This window comes from Paroedura picta, chromosome 4 (genome assembly GCF_049243985.1).
Source record: "Paroedura picta isolate Pp20150507F chromosome 4, Ppicta_v3.0, whole genome shotgun sequence".
Lineage (NCBI taxonomy): Eukaryota > Metazoa > Chordata > Lepidosauria > Squamata > Gekkonidae > Paroedura > Paroedura picta.
In genome coordinates, this window is record NC_135372.1 from 48763325 (window position 1) to 48783978 (window position 20654).

Below are 20654 nucleotides of genomic sequence, written 5' to 3' on the forward strand. Positions count from 1 at the left end.
TGAGTTTGGTAACTTTTTTTATTTTATATTACACAGTGGGGCACTTTACGGCAATGTGGAGCTCACTGAATACTTTGTACTGACATTCACAAAAACAGTTAAAGTGCATTCAGAGGTGCTACTGACAGGAATTCAAGTTCCGTTCTTAACTCTAAAGCAGCAGACTTCAACACTTCTGGAGCTTGGACTCAACCATAACCCCCAATTTGCAGCCCTGGAACTGCTTCCGTTTCCATATACACAACATAGCACTTTTGCTGTTCAAAGTGCTTCATGAACATTATCTTGCTGTGATCCTCACAACAGTCCTGTGAAGTAGGCTGCTGTCATTGCCGCCATATTTTAGATTGGGACAGTGACCAAACCAAAGTGGTCTGCACAAGGCCACCTAATGAGCTGCGACCAAGGTGAGATTCCAACCAGGGACATCTAGCTTCATAGCTCAGTCCCTTAGTCACAACGCTACAGTAGCTCTTCCCACCTCTCTTGTTCTTAAGAACCAGGAGGACAAGGTTCCCACCCCTTATACCAGAGAGGAATCTTGGAAGACGCGGCTGACTTCAGAAGCTTTGTATCCTGAATTTTTAATAAAGGATCTTTCCTCCTTTTGCATATAGTCTCTCTTTCCTTTCCACTGTTTCTTTCTCTCACAAAATTGTTTATTACTGGTGTAAATTGCCTGAGGTCAGGTGTGATCCCCCTATGGCATTAACAGACCTGTTGAAGACCAGTGTTCTAGAGTTAACCTTATAAGCTAGAGAGTGCAGCAGTACAAGCAAATCCCTAAAATGGGTGGCAGTTTCAGTGTTTTCTTGTTTAAATCAGGAGCTAGTTTTATATATAACACAGTTTTGATTCATTTAAAAAGCTCTGCAACGTACAAAGGGATCGAAAAAGCATCCCAGTACAAACCATCCTGGATTTCATTGACTGTTCCTACAGTGTCAATATGAAAGGTCTATAAAGGATATCTCCAAAAAAGACAAATTGCAAAATATTTGGAGGTAAAATTAGATTGGTTTCTTCTGTTCAAAGTTGAGTCCCCCCACCCCCCATTTAAAAAGCCCTTCAAAACTACAGGTTCCCCCCCCCCACTACACCACTTATAGGTAAGGCGTGTATACAGAACAGTAAATTCACCATAACATTGGTGAGCAAATTGCATCCAGAGCTCAATAATTAGATGGTGCTTTAAGTTGACTCATTCAAGTATGTTAACTTAAAGCAGCTCTTAGGGGATGTTTGACCATGAGAAGAAAATATACATCATCAATCAATACATGAACATAAAAATTAACATCATTGACACACAATTCAAAAAGTAATGGCATCATCTATTGATTTGATCAATCATGGTGACAATTATCTATGCCACATGCTGTGTTATGGAAACAAATACCAACTATAAACTGGTATTTTGTCACTGGAAGCAAAATACACTAATTCCCTAGAGATTGGGATTAGGGTTGCCAGCCCCCCCGTGGCCAGTGGGGAGCCTTAGCAGTAGAATGAGGAAGGTCTAGGTCATGTTACTGGCAATACACAGGAAGTGACATCATCACCCCAGCAAATTTTGGAGCAATGAATCATAGCATTGGAAGGGATTTCTGGGGTCATCTAGTCCAACCCCTGCACAATGCAGGAACTCACAACTACCTTCCCACCGACAGTGACCCCAATTTCATGCCCAATTAATTCCCCCCAACCACCCCAAATCCCCGAAGCCAGACTGGCCTGGAGGGAATTCACCTACCATTCCACATTGATGATCAGCAATTCCCTGAGTAGGCAAGGAAGGGCCATAAGAGAAAAACATGGGCACAACCCTTCCTGCTTACCCACTCACAATCTGCCTAAGTTCATAAAATCAGCATTTGTCAGAACACTATTTAGCCTCTGTTTAAAAACTTCCAAAGAAGGAAAACCCACCACCTCCTGAGGAAGCCTATTCCACTGAGGAACTGCTCTGTCGGGAACTTCTTCTGGATGTTTAGCAGATTTTTTTAAAAATTAATTTCAACCCATTGGTTCTGGTCTGACCCTCTGGGTCAACAGAAAACAACTCTGCTCCATCTTCTATATGACAACCCTTAATGTATTTAAAGATGGTTATCATACCAATGCTCTAGTATTTGAACAAAAATTCTACGGTAGAACCTGGTTTTACTATAGAGATTCTACCCAGATACCAGAGTGTCACTAAGAAGTTGCTGTTCTGATGACATCACTTCCTGAGTGATGCTGGCAACATGGCCTGGGCTTCTCTTTCACCTGGTAAGGCCTCCCTCCCCCCCATCCCCTGCCAGTTTCTAGGAGGGGCTTGACAACCCTAATTGGGATGTTTGTACCCTGCTATTGATACCTGAGAACAAGGTGAAACCCCTGTGAAGCACTGAGTTGTTCTTACTCTGTTGCTGCAAAGAAGCACTTGGTGGCCAATGTAGAAGTGGCCCTGCATTTACCATTGTTGGCTTGGTGCATAAAGAAGTAAAAAAGTGAACATCAAAAAAATCTCAGTGAATTCTATCCAGCATGTACCTAAAGTACAGTGTTGTAGCAGTCATGATCAGCTGTGAGTTACTGCTGTTAACTATGTAACTAGTGAAGCCTGACTTTCTCATTATAACACAGTCATGTGGCATCCCTAGTCAACTGCAGTCATAGTAATGCCATTTGTTGACCAACAATATAGAGGTTTTTTTAATTCATCAGACAACTGTATTTAAATACTACAAAATTAATTTCAAAGACCTGCATGGAAAAGGGGTACATATATCTGTCAAAATAAATCACTTAGGAAAGCAAAAATATTGCACAAAATCCAACATATTTTATCAAAGCCAACAATTTCCCTCATGTCCTAGTAGCTCCCTTATTATGGTTATCTGAAATATGGAATGAGAGACATCTTACAAAACATGCCTGACTTGGAAGTTTACATTTCCTTGTTACCCCTAAGCCATACTAATACTGATTCTAGAGTTTAAATAAAAGTTAATGGTTGGAAATTTATATAACATTATGCTGGATTTGGGGCAGAACTAGATTGGCACTTATTTCCTCTCAGTATCACTATCATCAAGCATTTTCCAAAATGGCAGGATATTACAAAGGACTTTGGTCAAAGAAAATGGCAGATACTTGGGGAAATGATGAACCATCTCCTGCATAATAACCCCCAGATTAAGGAAAGAGGTTTCTTCCCTGTTACTTTCCCATTTTTATGTTAGACTAATAGTGAAAATGATGAAAGCATTATTTCACCTCTAGTCTTGCATTTTCCAAATGGCTTCAACTTGGTAACTAACTAGCTACCATGTTTCCCTTCTGCACAGTACAAGCTACTTTAACGTTTAACCAGTGTGAATAACCAAGTTATGTCATATTTATTCTGCCTGATGTTTGTACCCAAGTTACTTTAAGTAAATTACAATTTAATTGTTACAATTGTAAACATTCAATTAAACCAAAGTCTTTTAAGTGGTCTTCTTCACAGGAGAAACTTCTATTGAACCAAATTGTTCATCATTTTGAATTTAAACATTTCCAAAGGTGCTCATCAGTGCAGGCTGGGCATTCAATCAACTGGAAAACTCTTGCTGACATATTAGGAGCACAGATAGCCAGTACTGACAGCTTTCAATAACCTAACTCTTAGCAATCGAAAAACAGCAATATCACGATTTGAAATGCTGGGGAACAAAGTTGTGATAACCTCCCCCCCCCTCCTTTCATTATCTCTAAAAGTACATTATTCACTCTAAAGCATGGCTTGTTTCAGCAGTTCCATTTCTTTGTACAGCTTTTATAATATGTGACCATCAGATTGCCCTACGTCAGTTTCTGTGCATAGATATACAAATGAGCACACAGGAACTTCTGCTATTTTAGTGCCTTTTGTTTCTGAATCTTGGCAATGCCCTTTCATGGCACTTGGGCCCTGTTATGAGTTGTGGTTGTTGGTACTGGGATGACAGATCAACACATTACCCATCAGTTCCATTAGTGGCCCTAAACTAAAGATGTTTCCTCTGCCAAAGCGTTTCCTTTGTCCTCATTGGGAGGTTGTCAAAGGAGGCTTGGGTAGTAGATGGACTCCTTTGGGTGCCATCACATGAGATTCTGTATAACTTCCATTTGGGGATTTTGAAACAAGGAACTACAAGAGCCTCCTCTGCCACACATCTGAGGACAACTATGATAGGTAGCCAACAATACTTAAAACTGTTGTGATTTTGACAGACTACTGGTGAACAAGAAGACCTTATTTGACTGCCTAGAGTAAATGTTTTCTGGTTCTATATTTAATAGCCTAAATGTCAGGCTAAATTGCAATGCAAAAAAATCCAAATTATTTTCTTGCAGGAGGGAGAAAGAATCTGATGATCCCAGCAGTTGCATCTGCTAGGATTCCTAAAAAACCTTAGGTTTTACTTGAAGTTTCCCATCAACATATTAGGAGTGAGAATCTACAAGGCCCTAATGAACAAGAAAAAAATTGTTTCCTACGATGCTACAGCATCAGTCAAAATACTACAGATGTGGCCTAGGGTGATTAGGTGAATAGGTGGGTAGTTCCTGGCAAAGGGCTCCATTCATTGCTAATCTGTCCACTTTGGCAATCTTCACATCCTTTATTTTTGTTAGTAAGAAAGATATTTAGCAACTACATAAAAATATAAGGCACAACTATTAGCCTTCTAAAATTTATTTTTGATAAAACTGATTAAGAATGTGAGTGTTTTATACTCATGGTGAATTTTCCTAAATTTCAGCTCAAGTGCATGCAAAATCAGGCTGCACTTCTAAAGGGTAAATGAGGAAATCACAGAACTGTAAGCTCAGTGTGAATTATATAAGAGAAAAATTTAACTTTAAGTGTGGCCACTTTAGCATGTTCCCTGCCAATTCAAGTCAACCCAAACCTACGTGTTTTGCCAGACGTTGCTTCCTCGCCACCCACAGCCCTTTTGGGTATGATTCATGCAGCATTCTCCCTTTCTCACTTATAAGAATCCAACTTCTGTGCTTCCAATGGAAAGGCTCCATCTGGACACATAGGTAAGGCATACATGGGGCTCTGGATCATGTTGCTAATCTGTACTTGTATATAAAGGCATGAATCAATGCTACTGTCTTTAAGCAGTCAAGCAGTCAAGAATTGTGGTCAAGAACCGGGGGTGGGGGTGGGCCTGTGGACGTAATGCAAAACACCTGGAAATATGTATGAATATTAGCATTATTATTTTAATATTTTTCTTCATTAGGTTTTTTTCCAGTCAAAAGACTAATAGCACAAGTATTATCATATCTGTGTAGGGGGAATTTGCAACATTTCTGATGTTAAAAAAGGGTCCTCATCCTTTAAAAGGCTAAAAACAACTGATCTAGAACATCTGTAGGTCAGTGAACCCCACAATATGGCAGGGAAAAGTAGGGACAGCATAATCAAAGAAAATAAGGACTTGTGACAGATAACTACAGTTATGAGTATCATGGTGCATTCAGTGATAGGCAAAAGACCAGCCCTGAGTCACTGGTTGGCAGGAGAGACCAGGAAGCTGCATAGGATAGATCTCTTTAAAGGCTAAGTGTTTGGCTCTTTTATTCCTTGACGTGAAATTGGAAAGATGTCTTCTGACTCACAGTGCTATCCTGTGTAAGTTACGCTTGTGAAAACCCACTGAAATCAGTGGATTCGAGTCTTAGGCTGGAGTAACCCTGCCCAGGACTGTACTTCAACAGCACTTTTGAAAGGTACATGCAAAAGTTAAATGGGCATTAACAACTATGGAACAGGGTCTGCTTTAAAATAGAAGTATTAAAGTGAGAAAATCCTATTCAATTGAAAAAACCCTTTTTTCCTTTCTGAAAAAAAAAATAAAGAAATGTGGACAGTGTTACAAAATTCACACTGCTTTTCAGTACTCTAGTAAGATAAAAATATGCAGTACCATTTGTTGTGGAAGACTGGGGTACACTGCCAGCACGGTAGATTAGGGTAGATTCAGGCAAACAGTTAAACACTTTTTTGTGTGGTGACAAACCCATCAGGAGAGAGCTTTTTCTCTCCTGGACGGGTATCACTTCAGTACGTTAAAAAGGTTATCACCTTGGAAGACAATGAGCGGTAGAAGGTCCCATTTGATCAGGCTCTCCTACATGATAATTGCAGTCACTACATAAAACATAATCCACCTTTAGTCACAGGATTTCCTGTAGTTTGGAATAGATTCACATTTCCTATTGCCCAAGCACTTCACTATTAAGCCATTTTCTGAATATTTGCAATTTAAACTTTAGGATATTTAAACCTCCCCCTGTAACTTTAAGGCAATTAGATCATGGACCAGGTTGTACTTCTTCACTTCATTCTCAACAGGATACAAGCTGTCGCCTAACTGGGAAGATCTGTTTCCTTACGCACAGGATGGGGGGGGGGGACATTTCAATGAGCCAAGTGCTACATACCAGCTGTAGCTTAAACACAGACTCATATTAGTACCTTGATTCAACGTTTGCTACTCCAGGCCCATTCTATGAACTTAAATGCTGCAAAGTAAATTAAGAGGAGATTATATTTGGAACAAAAAATGAAAAGATGCACCTGTGTAGCAAACTGCAACTAAAGTTAGTCAAACAGAAGTTTGTATTCTTTGTGATCTCTTCACAAAGCAGAGATGAAGTCCTGAGTAGTCTTTTTTGGGGGGAGTGGGGGGGAATATAACTGACTCTTCCAAAATGTCTTATGTCTTATTCTCACTGCTACTGGAAATCCGGTCGCTTGAAATGTTTAAACCATGGTTGAAAGCAGAAGTCATTTTACATAAGGACACCACTTCGTGAAGCAGCCCACCCTCCTCTAGGATTTCACTTCTTCTTTTAGGTTCTTTCTCCCAAGGAACTAGAGAGGATGGACTTTGGATCAAGTTTGGTGCCATTGGATCCACTGAAGTACAGCTTAGTGTTTCATTCAATTTTCTCTCCTTTGCAGGTAAACCTGGAGAACACTGATGCATAGCTTCTGGAGCCTGGTTTGGAGATTTTATGCAAGTGTCAAGGAAGCCCACGCCGTCAGAGGGCAAGGCAGAGGAAGAGTTTTCTTTTCCCAGCACAAAGGGAGATTCTGTCTGGCTGAGACTAGAAGGAATACGTTTCCTTGGTGATGGGGGAAGCTGTTTCCCAATGAGGACACTGTCGTCTTGCCCAAGATTCCACTCTCCTGGATCAGAAGCCAGACCGCTGGAAAGCAGAGCAAGATTGCTCTCACTCGGCGTGTTGGATTTATTCTGAAACGAAGGATACACATTTATATTATATGAGGCTTCCTGGCACTGGCTTTACTGAAATGAGAGCAATTCTCCCTGACTGGACTGGACTGTGGTTCACTGAAATGATTATGAACGAAACGACATGGAGCTTCATTCTGAGCAAATATTTCAACGTGATGACAATTTGGATCCCTTCCAACTCAGAGGTCAACGAAACTTCAAAGCAAGAAGAATGCAGATCTGTGTTTTCGAGCCCATGTTAAAAAAAAGAACTGTGCATCCTCACAGGGCTCCCCCTCCCTGTTGTCATTCTGTTTGCTGGAAGGAGCCATGAACGGGGCAGGGAATGAAAGATGCGATGGGCCATCTCCACTGCGGGTAGGCAATTCAGCACTGGTGCAACAGAATTAATCACCCTCACCAAAGGCTGATAAGGAAGGAACTGAGCACAGAGCGCGGCAGCTTGGGTCCACGGAAGCCAAGTCCATCTACATGAAGCCTCGTGGAATGAGCTCCCAGAGAACATCAGGGCCCCAATGGAACTAGTGCAGTTCAGTAGGGCCTGCAAGATGAAGTTGAGGCCAGTGTGGACGAACAAATATATGAACAGTAAAGTGCCTCCCCGCTGCAACCCAATAGCTCACTGCCTGCCCCAGCCAGAACTAAGTGGGGGTATCACCAACTGTTTGGCAGATTTTAATTGTTTTAATGATTTTTTAAACCATGTAGGAAACCGGTCCGAGACGGCTCTACCAATAGGCACGGTCTGGTTACGTAAGAATAAAATAAAAATAAAACATAAGCCAGCCTTTTGGTCTATCACAGTCACTATTGTCACCTCTGACTGGCAGTGGCTCTCCAGGATCTTAGGCAGAGCTATTACTTAAAGCTTTTCAGTGGAAGTGCCAAGGAATGGCCTGGAGCTCCGGCCAGCAAAGTAGATGCTTGTCCACTGAGTCACGGCTCAATATCCTGGTCAAAATCACAAGTAGGCAGAGTGTACAAGGCACAACAGACACAAGTTGCGTGAACCACATGTGACAAGACACAGGCACAAATAGTGAAGCAAAGCAAGCGAGGGTGAGTGAGTGGATTCCTTTCCTGACCATTCCCAACTCTGAAGGTGATCTTTTCCACTGTCATGTCACACTGACTTTTGCTGGCCCTTCCACTTCTGTCCACAGCCTCATCCCTGGATAGCCATCAGACTTCTTCAGGAAAAACATGGCTAAAATTATTTTGGCCTTAATAAAACTATACTTACACTAAACCTCAAGCAGAATCACCCACAACATTTTATCTTTGTTAAGGCATGACTGTTTTTCCCTTTGATACTGAGACTCCTTGGCTATCAAAACATACTTGTGATTTTATAGGAACATCCTATATCAACACTTTCAGAACAATTTTTTCAAAACCATGTATTCTTAAATCTGCTCTTCCCACAAAAGGTGTTCCATGTGTCTTGGCATCTTCACGGATTCTGTGTTCTGTTCTAAAAGACTCTGGACCCTGCCCCTCCACCCACTGATTATCTTAAAGCATAGAACCTCACAAGAAGAATAGTGCTACGATCAGATCAAAGGTCAGTCCTGTTTTCCCACTGGCCTTCTTACTTTAAGCCAGGAGTACATGATTACTGGAGTATTAATATATGCACGACCATCAAATTCTCTGTTCTGGTCATCTGTGGGGTGAGAACACTAAATGAGGTTATCGCAGAAAAGCAAGGAAGTTGCTATTGAAAGCTGGAAGAAACGAACCACTGTCTTGTAATCAATATCATCCATAGATCGAAAGAAGTCTAGGCTCTTGGCTCCTGAGAGCTTTCCTTGGTCAGAACTGTGTGTACTTAAACTGTCCAAAATCTCTCCCAGCAAGTCCATTTCTCCCGGGGGCACAGATGTTTTGGCTATTTCTCCCGAGTCATCGCTGTCATCTAAATAATAAGATGTTTCCTCACTGTCTTCAGATGACAACCTAAAAAACAAACAAACCCAGAAAGTTACTTCACCACTGTCGCTCATTATGACCATCAGTTTTTTGGAGGAAATCAATGGTACCCTTTACTGGTGATTTATAAGGAACAGTGACGACAAAATAAATCATGTCCTTAGCACACTATGCTCCATCAGATTAGCTCTTCAAAATTTAACACATAAAACAAAAAATGTTTTAAACATAAGACATTACCTTAGACTTTATGCAATATTTGCATCCATTTAATATCTTCCTGACTTCTTTTAAAGCATAAAGCTATACAAAACACACTGAAATAGCGTGTGCTTTGATTCACATCAACAAGATTTAGCAAACTGTGAAAGTCTTCTTTTTGTGACATCCTGAAAAAAGAAAGCTAAGAATGCCCCTCCTTGTCCTTGCTTAAGATGGAAGGCTAGGAAACAGTTTGTTGCTGCAGGCAGAAAAAAATGTACACCTATAATGCATTGTGACAATTCCTTGATGCGTACACTTGTGTGTGTGAAAAGCACACTTTGGAAAAGGATAGACCCAGAATCAACTCTCTGAAAACTTTGTGACTGAAAATCCTATTGTGGGGAGACAAAGCCCTGAGATTCATCATGCCAATAATTCTTCAACATTATTCTTGCCTCCATTTTATTCTCCCAACAACCAAGCACCTTGTGAGGCAGGTTACGCGGAGAGGGAGTGACTGGCCCAAGATCACACAGTGAGCTTCCAGTGCATGAGATTGGGATCAGTTTTGGTGTGTTCAATTGTCCAGAAGTCTATCTAGTATTAATCACTATTTTTATCATAGACATTCTATTCCAGAATAATGTCCTTATGAGTATTTTATGTAGAATGGAATTCACAGTGACTTATAACAGGGGCATTAAAGCAATGTTTGCCGAACTTCCAATAGCTCACTGTGTTTTAAAATTTAAACCTGGAAGCACATGTTGCTCTTAGCCAATGAAAAAGGTACACTGCTAAGAATGACTCCTTCTCATATGCAACCCCCTCTCCCCCAGCCAATGTTCTCTTATGTGTCACTGATCTAGACATGTCTTGGAATCAGAAAAAGGAACAGACATACTCAAACAGTGATATAACAGGCAACCTCCTCTCAAGAGGAGCCCAGTGTACCTGAGAGGCTGTCTCTCTGCCTACACCCCCAAAAGAGCACTACGCTCCACTGCCATGAACCGGCTGGAGATCCCTACCCCAAAGGAACACATCAGACCTCAGCAAGGGCCAGAGCCTTTTCTGTCCTTGCCCCCACCTAGTGAAACGAGCTCCTTGAGGAGGTCAGGGCCCTGCCCGAACTCCCACAATTTTGCAGGGCCTGCAAAAGGGAGCTCCTCCACCAGACATTTGCTTGAGGCCAACCAACACAAGATCCGCTGGTTCCCCCTGACACCCCCCTTACATGACTAAATATGACCTACATAAGGGTTCCATTAAAGTTGCTTCATTGAACAATGTTCTATTGAAATATCCTAGTTCAGTGGTCCGCAAACTTTCGGCTGCTGCGTACCGCTGCTCCGGAGTGGGGCGAGAGGGCGGCCTGGGGGCCCACGCACGCGCGGCAGCCCCAGCGCAAACGCGCATGCGCGGACTACCACACACGCAAGCTAATCGGCCGCTTTGGCTCGCGGCCTGGCAAGCTTCTTGCTTCGGGGGGGAGGGAAGGAGGAGCCGCGGCCCGGCGCCAAGGCCTTCGCGGCCCGACACCACTGTCCTAGTTGATATGTTATATGTTATGTTATGATTGTTATATTTGTTGCGATGTTCTATGTGATTACCTTATGATATTTTATGTAAATCACCCAGAGCCGTATGAAAGGGTGGTATAAAAATCTAAATAATTAAATAAATAAGATAGGTACCCTGGAACATGGCTACTCTGGAAGTGTCTGAATGATCTCGTCATACCCAAAGGAAAGATGCTGTTAATCATGCCCTAATTACAAGGGATTTGTTAATCACTTCTAATAATAATTCCATTTGTTGTTCTCCTTTTCCTCATTGCTGCATATCTATTACTCCAAACCTTGATCTCTCATTTCTCCCACAACTGAAGTCCATGCTCTTCTATCATATGTAGCCTTATGAATGATACATCACTGGGATAATAATAATAATTTATTATTTATTAAAAATAATAATATTTAAGACACTGTAACCCACCAGGAGCCATTTGGGAGTGGCGGGAAATAATAATAATAATAATTATTATTATTTCGATTTATTTCCCACCACTCCCAAATGGCTCGTGGTGGGTTACAGTGTCTTAAAACCCCATTAAAATTCCCATTTAAAGACTTTAAAACCGTCACAGCATGGCGGCACAATAATAAAATCCCCTTCCTACCCCCCCTTCCTAAAAAGGGGGGGTGGAGGAGAAGGAGGTCAACGGTGTTCAAGAAGAAGCCCGGGATAGAGCAGCCCCAGCCTCAACCATAGACCTGGCGGAAGAGCTCCGTCTTGCAGGCCCTGTGGAACGTTGAAAGGTCCCGCAGCTCTCCCAGGAGCTCGTTCCACTAGGTGAGGGCCAGGACCAAAAAGGCCCTGGCCCTGGTCGAGGCTAGGCGTGCTTCCCTAGGGCCGGGAACGACCAGAAGATTCTCGCTCGCAGTGCGCAGAGCCCTGCGGGGGGCATAGGGCGGTAGGCGGTCCCTCAGGTATGTGGGTCCCAGCTCACGTAAAGCCTTAAAGGTTAGAACCAAAACCTTGAACCGGATCTGGACAGCAATTGGTAACCAGTGCAGCTGCCTTAGCACAGGCTCGATGTGGGCCCTCCAAGATAAGTTCCCTAATCAGAGTTCCTCCACTGCCTGGATGGAATTCAGAATTTATTAGTAGCTCTAAGACTGAGATGGCGCTATGCATGAAACTGAGCTGTTTCAGATCACCTTGCAGCTGTACTAACAGAAGGGGAACACAGCTTGAAACAGGAGAGTTTACACTTCCTTACAAGTCAAAGTACTTGCTTGTTCTGTCCACTTCGTCATCAGCATCCTCATCCAAGGCAGAATCCTGTTGAATTGTTTGAAGATACCCAAACCGCGTCTGCAAAGAAGTTGTTACACAGTTTAAAAGTTATTAATTAATTTATTACATTAATATATGGCCACCCCTGAGGCTCAGGGCAGTTTACATGAAACAAAGGAGAACAGGAATATAGGAACAATACAGTATAACTCAGTAACCATGCCAGATGAATAACAATAGTAATAGCAATAACAGACAGAACAGTGAATGACAACCTCAACATTTTAACAAGCCCATGGTTGGTCAGTTTGGCATTTGTTTTATGGGGAGGGAGGTTCAGGGGGCTCAGTAGATGTTGCTAGTTTTGATCGACCACTACCAGGAACCAGGACCTCAAATAAGTCTTTTGCAAGCTCTGCAGAATTGTTCTAGCTCTGTCAGGGCCCTGATCTCTGGGAGCTCATTCCACCAGGTGGGGGCTAGGACAAAGAAAGCTCTGGCCCTGGTTGAGGTCAGGTGAGCTTCCTTAGAGCCAGGGATCACCACCTAGTTGGAGGTGGTGGAGCATAGAGCTCTGAGGGGTGTACCTGAGAGGTGATCCTTCAGGTACACTGGGCCCAGATCGTGTATGGCCTTAAAGATGATTACCAGAACTTTAAGTCTGATCCATAATTCAACTAGTAACCAATGCAGTTGTGGGGCCGAATGTGGGACCTCCATGGTGTTTCTATGAGGACCCTGGCTGCTGCATTCCAGACCAGCTAGTTTACAGATCCAGGTTAAGGGTAAGCCTGTGTAGAGTAAGTTGCAGAAGTCCAGTCTAGAGGTGACCGTTGCATGGATCACTGTGGCTAAATGTTCCAGGGCCAAGTAGGGAGCTAGTAGTTTGGCTTAGTGAGGGTGGCAGAATGTTAGCCACACTACTCTTGTGACCTGTGCCTCTGTAGAGAGGGAGGCATCGATCATGCCCAGATTCAGGGCATAGCAAGGCGATGATAGCTACACACCATCCAAGTTGAGCAAATACGCTTCCTTGATTGGACCCTTCCTGCCCAGCTAAAGAACCTCCATCTTTGAAGAGTAGAGCTTGAGATGACTCTGCTTGAGCCACCTCATCACTGATTCCAGGAAGCTGGCTAATGCTTCTGGGAGAGAATCAGGGCGCTCATCAGGAGGAAGAGCTGGGTGTCATCTGCATATTGGTGACATCCCAGCCTGAACTTCCACCAGTTAAGCAAGAGAGTGCATGAAGATGTTAAATTTTGGAGAGAGGACTACTCCCTGTGGAACTCCACATGTGAGTTGGCGGTGACTTGATAGTCTCTCTCCTATGGCTATCCTTTGTCTGAGGCTCAGGAGAAAGGCGATTAGCCACTGAAAGGCTGCCCCCCTTATCCAAGTGTTGGTGAGGTGATGAGCTAAAACCTCATGGTCATCTGTGTCAAATGCTGCTGAGAGGTCTAGTAGCACAAGCAGCACTGACCTGCCTCGGTCCAGCTGGAGACAGAGATCATCCATTAGGGTGACTAATGCTGTTTCTACACAATGTCATACCAGTCACTGACCAGTCCATTTACAGAAGTTCTAGGAGGCATTGGGTCCTGCAGATCATTCAGGGATCCAATCAGATCTGTAAGTCTCCATGGGTGAGCTCAGCTCACTGAGGAGACGGTGGCAGTCTTAGCCCAGTCTTCAGAGCATAGTGGTCTGACGATGGCAAGACATTTTCTGTGACTAAATCCACGTTCAAAATGCACCAAAAATGAGATCCAGTGTGTGGACTGCCTGATGGGTACGGCCATCAACAAATTGTGAGAGCCCTAGCATCGCCATGGTTGACACCAGGTCCCATTTCCAGAGGGTGGTCACTTGGCATGAATGTTAAAGTCCCCCAGAATTAGTCTAGGAAACTGTATTGTCCAGGCTGCCACTGCCTCCAACAGTGCTGGCAGGGCACCTGGAGGTGCACCGGGCATACGGTATATCAACCAGATGGCCAAACTCTTGGTTGTACCCCATCTGAGGCCAACACATTCAATTCCTGGAATTGATAGCGCAGGAAGTACCCTGAAGAAATACTCACCGATTAGGATTGCCACCCATCCTCCCCACCTCACAGTCCATGACTGATGGAGGGCAGAAAAACTGGCGTGGGCTACCTCTTTAAGAGAGACTATTTCACCTTCCTTGACCCAAGTTTTCATCATGCATGCCAGGTCCACTTTATGTTCTGCAAAGGAGGTTTGCAGGGTAGAGGCTTTGTTGTTAATCGACCTGGTGTTGCAAACCATCAGTGCCAGTCTGGCTTTATTTAAAAGAATTCAGGACTTTATATAAAAAATCAAAGATTATCAGAAATGCAAAGCCTATTATTGGAGTAGGATGTTCATAGTTCTGGAAGATTTAGAAAACGGATACAGATGACAGAAGCAGGTATACTGACAGACAGAATACATTAATTTGGTAGTTTTAAAGTATTAGCAGCTCTAAGTGAAAAAAAATCTTGATTTTGTATGAGGACAATTAAAAAGCCATCTTTTTCAATAAAAATATATTTAAAAAACTCTCTGAATCACAGACTATGATCTGGCCTGAACAGATATCAGGAAATCCCCTATAGCCCCTGTGGGATTATGGAATCGTGCACCTTTGGAATTACAAAAGTTCCCACAGTTTCTGCAATCTCCACAAAGTCCTGGGAGATAATGGGGTGTGGGAACAAATTCTAGATGAAAGAGTAATGGAATTCCTATATAGAGGGGCTTAGTCTGATAATCTTTGATCTTTTATCAGAACTAGGACAGCAAAATTTGTTGTGAATTTCATTTCAACAGAACTTTGCAATAATTCCTAATGATGTAAGAAAACATCAGAGCATGACTGGATATGAGGAGGCACACAGAAGAACTCGGTCTTTAAGATACAACTTCTCTCAAGTAAGTGGTTAACATTTTTTAAATGAAATTTCAAATAATTTCAAGAAAAGGTTATGAGTATGGAAAGCACTAATACATTCAGTCTTAAATAAATTTACTAAAGAACACGTACATGTGTATGCATATACACTCATCCAGACATTAACCCATCCCATCCTAGTGCCCTTGTTTCACTTTAATTCTTGACAACCAAAACAGCCGTTCCTACAATAAAGGAAGGCAGCCATTTAAGATTTCAGATGCATTGCCTATGATAAATACTTTTTATAAAGTTGTTATAAAAGAGATCCTTGCTTTATTTCATTAAATGTCCATCATACCTTGTGTTTCTAAGCCTACCAAGTATAAAGATATATGAGGCGAATAGTCTCTCTCCCTTTTATTAAAATATTGATGCATTATTTCTGGCAACAGAATAAAATCTCATGAGATTACCCCTGAAGGTCCATAGCCTGGTTCCAGAAAACAATGAATATTCAGCTTGTAAATATGGCAGGTTAAAAAAGAAAGAGGAAAGCTGCCCTTGGGAAATGGAAACTGAATACTCCAATTAGAGTTGGCAAAATTCCACTGGAAGTAACAGTTACCCTCATCTTCATTACTTGAAAAAATCCCACAGAAATTGTCCTGCCAGTGTTTTGCATACTTACAGCACTGATTAAGATGGGGCAGAAAATATTCCCATTTGGAAATAAAATTAATAGGGACATCCTCCTGTTCCAAAAATACAGGCAGTAGGGCAGTGATCAGCTACCATTTTCTGTTGCATAGCCATTTGCTGCCTTCCTCCTTCTCTGTCTCTCCCCCCACCCCTGCATTTTACATCATCTCCAGTCCACATAGCCAGCAAAGGATTTCTGGGCAGGAAGAGGGGGATCCTTCCTGGCTGTCCTGAGTTCCCTCGATATTAAGATTTTTTAAAATGGTTCTAAACTGTGTTTTGTTATGGTATTCTAATACTGTAAACTGCCTCAAGCCCTCTTGTGGGGAGGGGCAGTATAAAAATCAAATAAATAAATTTAGGGATATTTATAGGACCAAAGATCCTTGCGTAAAATGAGTGAAGAAATGTCAATGCCCAGAATGCTTTTAACCGTTTCTGATATTTTTAATGAGAAATGCATCCTACCGTTTCTATCCCATTCATTTCCATAGCAATTCCATGAGGAAGACAGCTCTCATTTTAGACAAAGAACAGCAGCTCTGATCCAGCAAACTGCAAAGAGGACCTCAGTTTTTGACACATGGCTTTCCCACCACCCACTGTGTGCTGCAGCCTTGAAAGCACTTCTCAAAGCCACATCTATTGTTTTTGAGGGTTTTATTGTTGGGGGGCGGGTAGAGTTAGCACCAGGAAGCTTAAAAGAATAAAATAGTTTTATCAAGAAGAGAAACAACTTTGTATAGAAAGAAAGAAGAGCGAGACTCCATTTTGACTGTTCTATTGTGTTCATTCTGTCCAGCCTGGAGGCAGGCAGGGAGGAAGTGAGCTCAAAGGAGCAGGAAGTCTCCAACTGAGCCAATCAGGACACAGGAGGAGATTAGTTGAAAAATCCCAGGAAGTTCCTGATCTAAATATGCTAACTGTATATCTCCCCCAGTGCCTCCTGTAGGACATTCTTCAGATCATCTTGAATCATGTATAGGTCTTACATATTCCAACATTGGGGGGGGGGCGTTATCTTTAAAAACAAGTTTACACGTGGCATGAAAAACTGAGAAAAGAAAGGGAGGGGAGAGGTGAAATTCTCCCCTGCCCTACACAGAAGTATTTTCCCATTTGCTCAGTGCTATGTCTGGATTCAAGTCAGTATTACATTAAGAATACTGTATGCCTAGTGAGGCAAATAGCATAAAACATTTTAAAGTTGTTCTGCAGAATTTTAGCCCTTTAATACTGTAATATCTAGTCCATGTAAAATGGATAAACTTGCTTCACAGAGGAATGCAAGAAAACTGAATGATGTGTGCTCAGTGGAGAAAGAATTGGAATTTCTGTGGGAGCTGAATTTGGCTGGTCTCAAGGTAGCAACCAGAGAAACCCCTTGTTGGGTCTACTCTAGCAGCTGGTCCAGCTCCATTTAGGAGGTAAAGTGCCAAGACTTGCAGATGGAGGGGTTGGTTGAAACTCACCAATTTTTACTTTAGTAGGAGTTCCCTCTTTGCACATGGATCACTCCTTTTAGGACTTAAGATTGTGATTCTGATTGAATTTTTGTACATTCAAATTTTCATAACACAATCTGCATATTCAGTGAGGGAGAACCTGTTGTCAGATCACTAAGCAAATTGTACCTAAATTTAAATAATCCCTTAGTTTTTAATCCCAGACCTGGACATTAATAACAGTCATTCAGACAGAGTGATCCAAAACCTTCAAAGGCTTAAGACTTCAGAAAATTACTGTATATACTCAAAAGGAGGATGAACTTGAATGTAATACAACTCCATTAAAAAGTTGTACAAACAAAAAGGTATCATTGGACATAACTTGTTTGTGAATGTGAGATGGCCCTTCTTTCTTTCGATGGCATACCTCTGAGTGTGTGTGTGTGGAGGGGGGACCTAGCCTTGCACTTGAGTAAATACTGCTGCAGAGCAAAGAAGTTCTCATGACTTGGAAATGAGAGAGCTGAACAAGTTTATTTGACTTGACTGAGCTGAAGTTTAAGGTGGTCGCTCTATAAAGCTCCCCCCTCCTTAGAGCAGGGCAGTTGCCAGACCTATAGGCTGAATTAGAACTCATGTAGTATATATCAAGGGACTCTGTCAAGCTTTAACTCACTCGATGGGATAATTTTTCTGAGCTTGCTCAAACAAGATAAGCTTAGCTCTTTTGATCCCAAGGTATGAAGCTCTCCTGACCTTCAAACTAACTCATACAGTTTCATAACCCTGTATAGGTCTGTCTGAGTTGTCACTAGTGTCCAGGATTTATATAAAACACAAACAATATTTGGAGGGCATAATTGAGAACATGCTAACTCTTGACAGCAATTAAAGTGAAAATGCGCAACAAAATAGATTTTAGGCTCAGTTTTGTTTTCATCCACAGAGGACATGTGTGTCAGGGCAGAGGAATAATTCATGTTACTTATCACTGGTGACATTACAGGCTCTAACTAATAGAAGCTTGGCCCACAGAAGATTATTTGAAACATATTTTTCTAAGTTCTCATGAATGGCAAGAAACACCAACACAAGGGAGAGGCACACATTCAGACTGGGGGGGGGGGGGAGAAAAGGTTAATACATTCCAAAAGAAGAGTTGTAAATCTTTTCTAAAACTTTACGAGATAAAGCAATATAGAATGCACACCTGCAAAAAGTGTCAAAGCCATTTAGGATCTTTTCTTTACTGATATTCCCTGATATCTGTGGCCATTTAAACTCTTAATTTCTATATTTTCTGCATTTCTGTGTCTGAAAATTTTTCTCTGCCATTTTCTTTTGGAAGGGGGAAGTTGCATACTATTTCCTTCCTGATCAGTATTCTAATAATAACCAGACCTCTTCCATTTACAACGAGGAGAAAACGCAGCATTTGTTTCGAGTTTTAGGAAAGTTGTATAAAGCTCTTAATTTGGGGGCAGTTGCACAAAATAGGCAACAAATTTGCCTAACATCTGCCACTTCTACGTGTTTATAGAATAATGGCTACATCATTATAATTTGTGAACTCTTGGGCTGGAAAAGAGCCAAGTTTGCATTTGTTCAATTTAATGTGCAAGGAATGTGTCCAATCATGGGAAGAGCAGCTCTCTTTAAAGCAACCTTACAGAAACTTTATGTCTGTTTGATATAGTTGGAAGAGCGTTCTCGGAGACTGCTGCTGCACAACTGCTGGATTCCTTTGCTGTGGAGTTCTGCTTACACTGGAATAGCTTTCAAAAGAATTTTAAAACTCTTTAAAATTCAATGACCAGAGCTGTGTGGGCTAAACTGAGTAATTTGTTATTATTGTTGCACTGCTTCCTACCCTGAGCCCTTGGAACACAAATTCAGTTGACTAGGTAAATGAGAAAGACTGTGTGAGATCCAAACTATCGTTTTGTTGTTGTGTGTACTCACTGCAAGAACTGCAGCCAAAGCAGTTTCCTGTGTTATTTCCTCCCAGCATACACAAGTTGAAAAAGAAGAACTTGCCTGCCACGTGTTAGAGGAAAAGAAATTTCTCGAGTGCATTTCTTCCCTGAAGGGAAGGAGGGCTGCAGGAACCAGTAAACACTGCTGGTGAATGCTTCATCACAAAACAGCGCTTGTGTCTACTAATATCCTTCTGGTGGGGCAACTAGTATTACTTCTTTTTTGTTGTAGAAAAAGGCTACTACAACAGAAATTAATGTGTTAACATGAACGGGGCAAATGAAGAGACAACACGAAAAGTGGCTCTAAAAGCTTTAAAGCAGAAGTCCTAAAGCAGAAGTAAAACAAAAAAAAATCATTAAACTAATCTGATTGTTACTTATCAACATACAGAAATCATTAGATATTTGTGAAAATAACAATAAGTAATGGTGACTAGACTACACTAAGCAAGATGGTGAGGTATACCAGGCATTATTCCAACAAAGCATTATAAAACTGCAGTAGTAAAAGCATCTTTTGAACATTAGTTTCCATAACTGATTGTGGAATCTAAGCCAGTACTATACTACTGGTGCATACATGAGACTGGTTGCTCAAGGCGTTCAAGGGAAAAGAGAAAGTAAAAGGTAAAGGTAAAGGTATCCCCTGTGCAAGCACCGAGTCATGTCTGACCCTTGGGGTGACGCCCTCTAGAGTTTTCATGGCAGACTCAATACGGGGTGGTTTGCCAGTGCCTTCCCCAGTCATTACTGTTTACCCCCCAGCAAGCTGGGTACTCATTTTACCGACCTCGGAAGGATGGAAGGCTGAGTCAACCTTGAGCCGGCTGCTGGGATTGAACTCCCAGCCTCATGGGCAAAGCTTTCAGACGGCTGCCTTACCACTCTGCGCCACAAGAGGCTCTAAAGAGAAAGTATTGGGCTACAAAATATTACAAGATAAAATTACCAGATTAGTTACTCATTTGAACTGCTCTGAGAATGTAAACAGCCAATTAAATTAAGAGGTAAGCTGTGGCAAACCAAGATATTTTTAAAAAATTCTACGAAAGACATCTCATATTAAGACTTTTTTTAAAATAATAGGAAACAGTGCTTATCTCCACAATATTACTCTAGTTGGGCTTTCACAGAACCCTGTGAGGCTGCAGTGAACTGACCATGCATGTCCATGGAGGCTTTGGACTTGCTCTTATCACACAGCAACCTTTCCTGCCCACATTCTGCACATATCTATGATAAATGGGAGAAGGAAGGAAACGGAAAGGCAGGGATTGCGGGATGTAAGGCAGCATTAGCATCAAACAAACAACTGAAATAAGATGGCATCTAAAAGCACTCTGTTAAGAAAACTATTTTGCTTCTAAAGGATGCTGCTGGGCTAGAAAGAATTATGGCTC

General features: G+C 41.9%; 1 protein-coding gene across 13 annotated transcripts in view; it reads right to left on the minus strand.

The window, feature by feature from the left end:
• The window catches only part of DENND1B (DENN domain containing 1B), a 250687-nt gene continuing 230033 nt past the window's right edge, over positions 1–20654 (minus strand). For 11 of the 13 annotated variants that reach the window (XM_077332746.1, XM_077332749.1, XM_077332744.1 and 8 more), the window contains 3 exons: positions 12214–12308; positions 9035–9251; positions 1–7289 (listed from right to left, as the gene is read on the minus strand). In XM_077332746.1, the coding sequence (XP_077188861.1) occupies positions 6747–7289; positions 9035–9251; positions 12214–12308 (855 nt within the window). In that variant the 3' untranslated portion in view covers positions 1–6746. The remainder of the gene's footprint in view (positions 7290–9034; positions 9252–12213; positions 12309–20654) is intronic. The other 2 variants (XM_077332751.1, XM_077332740.1) reach the window with 1 other exon arrangement.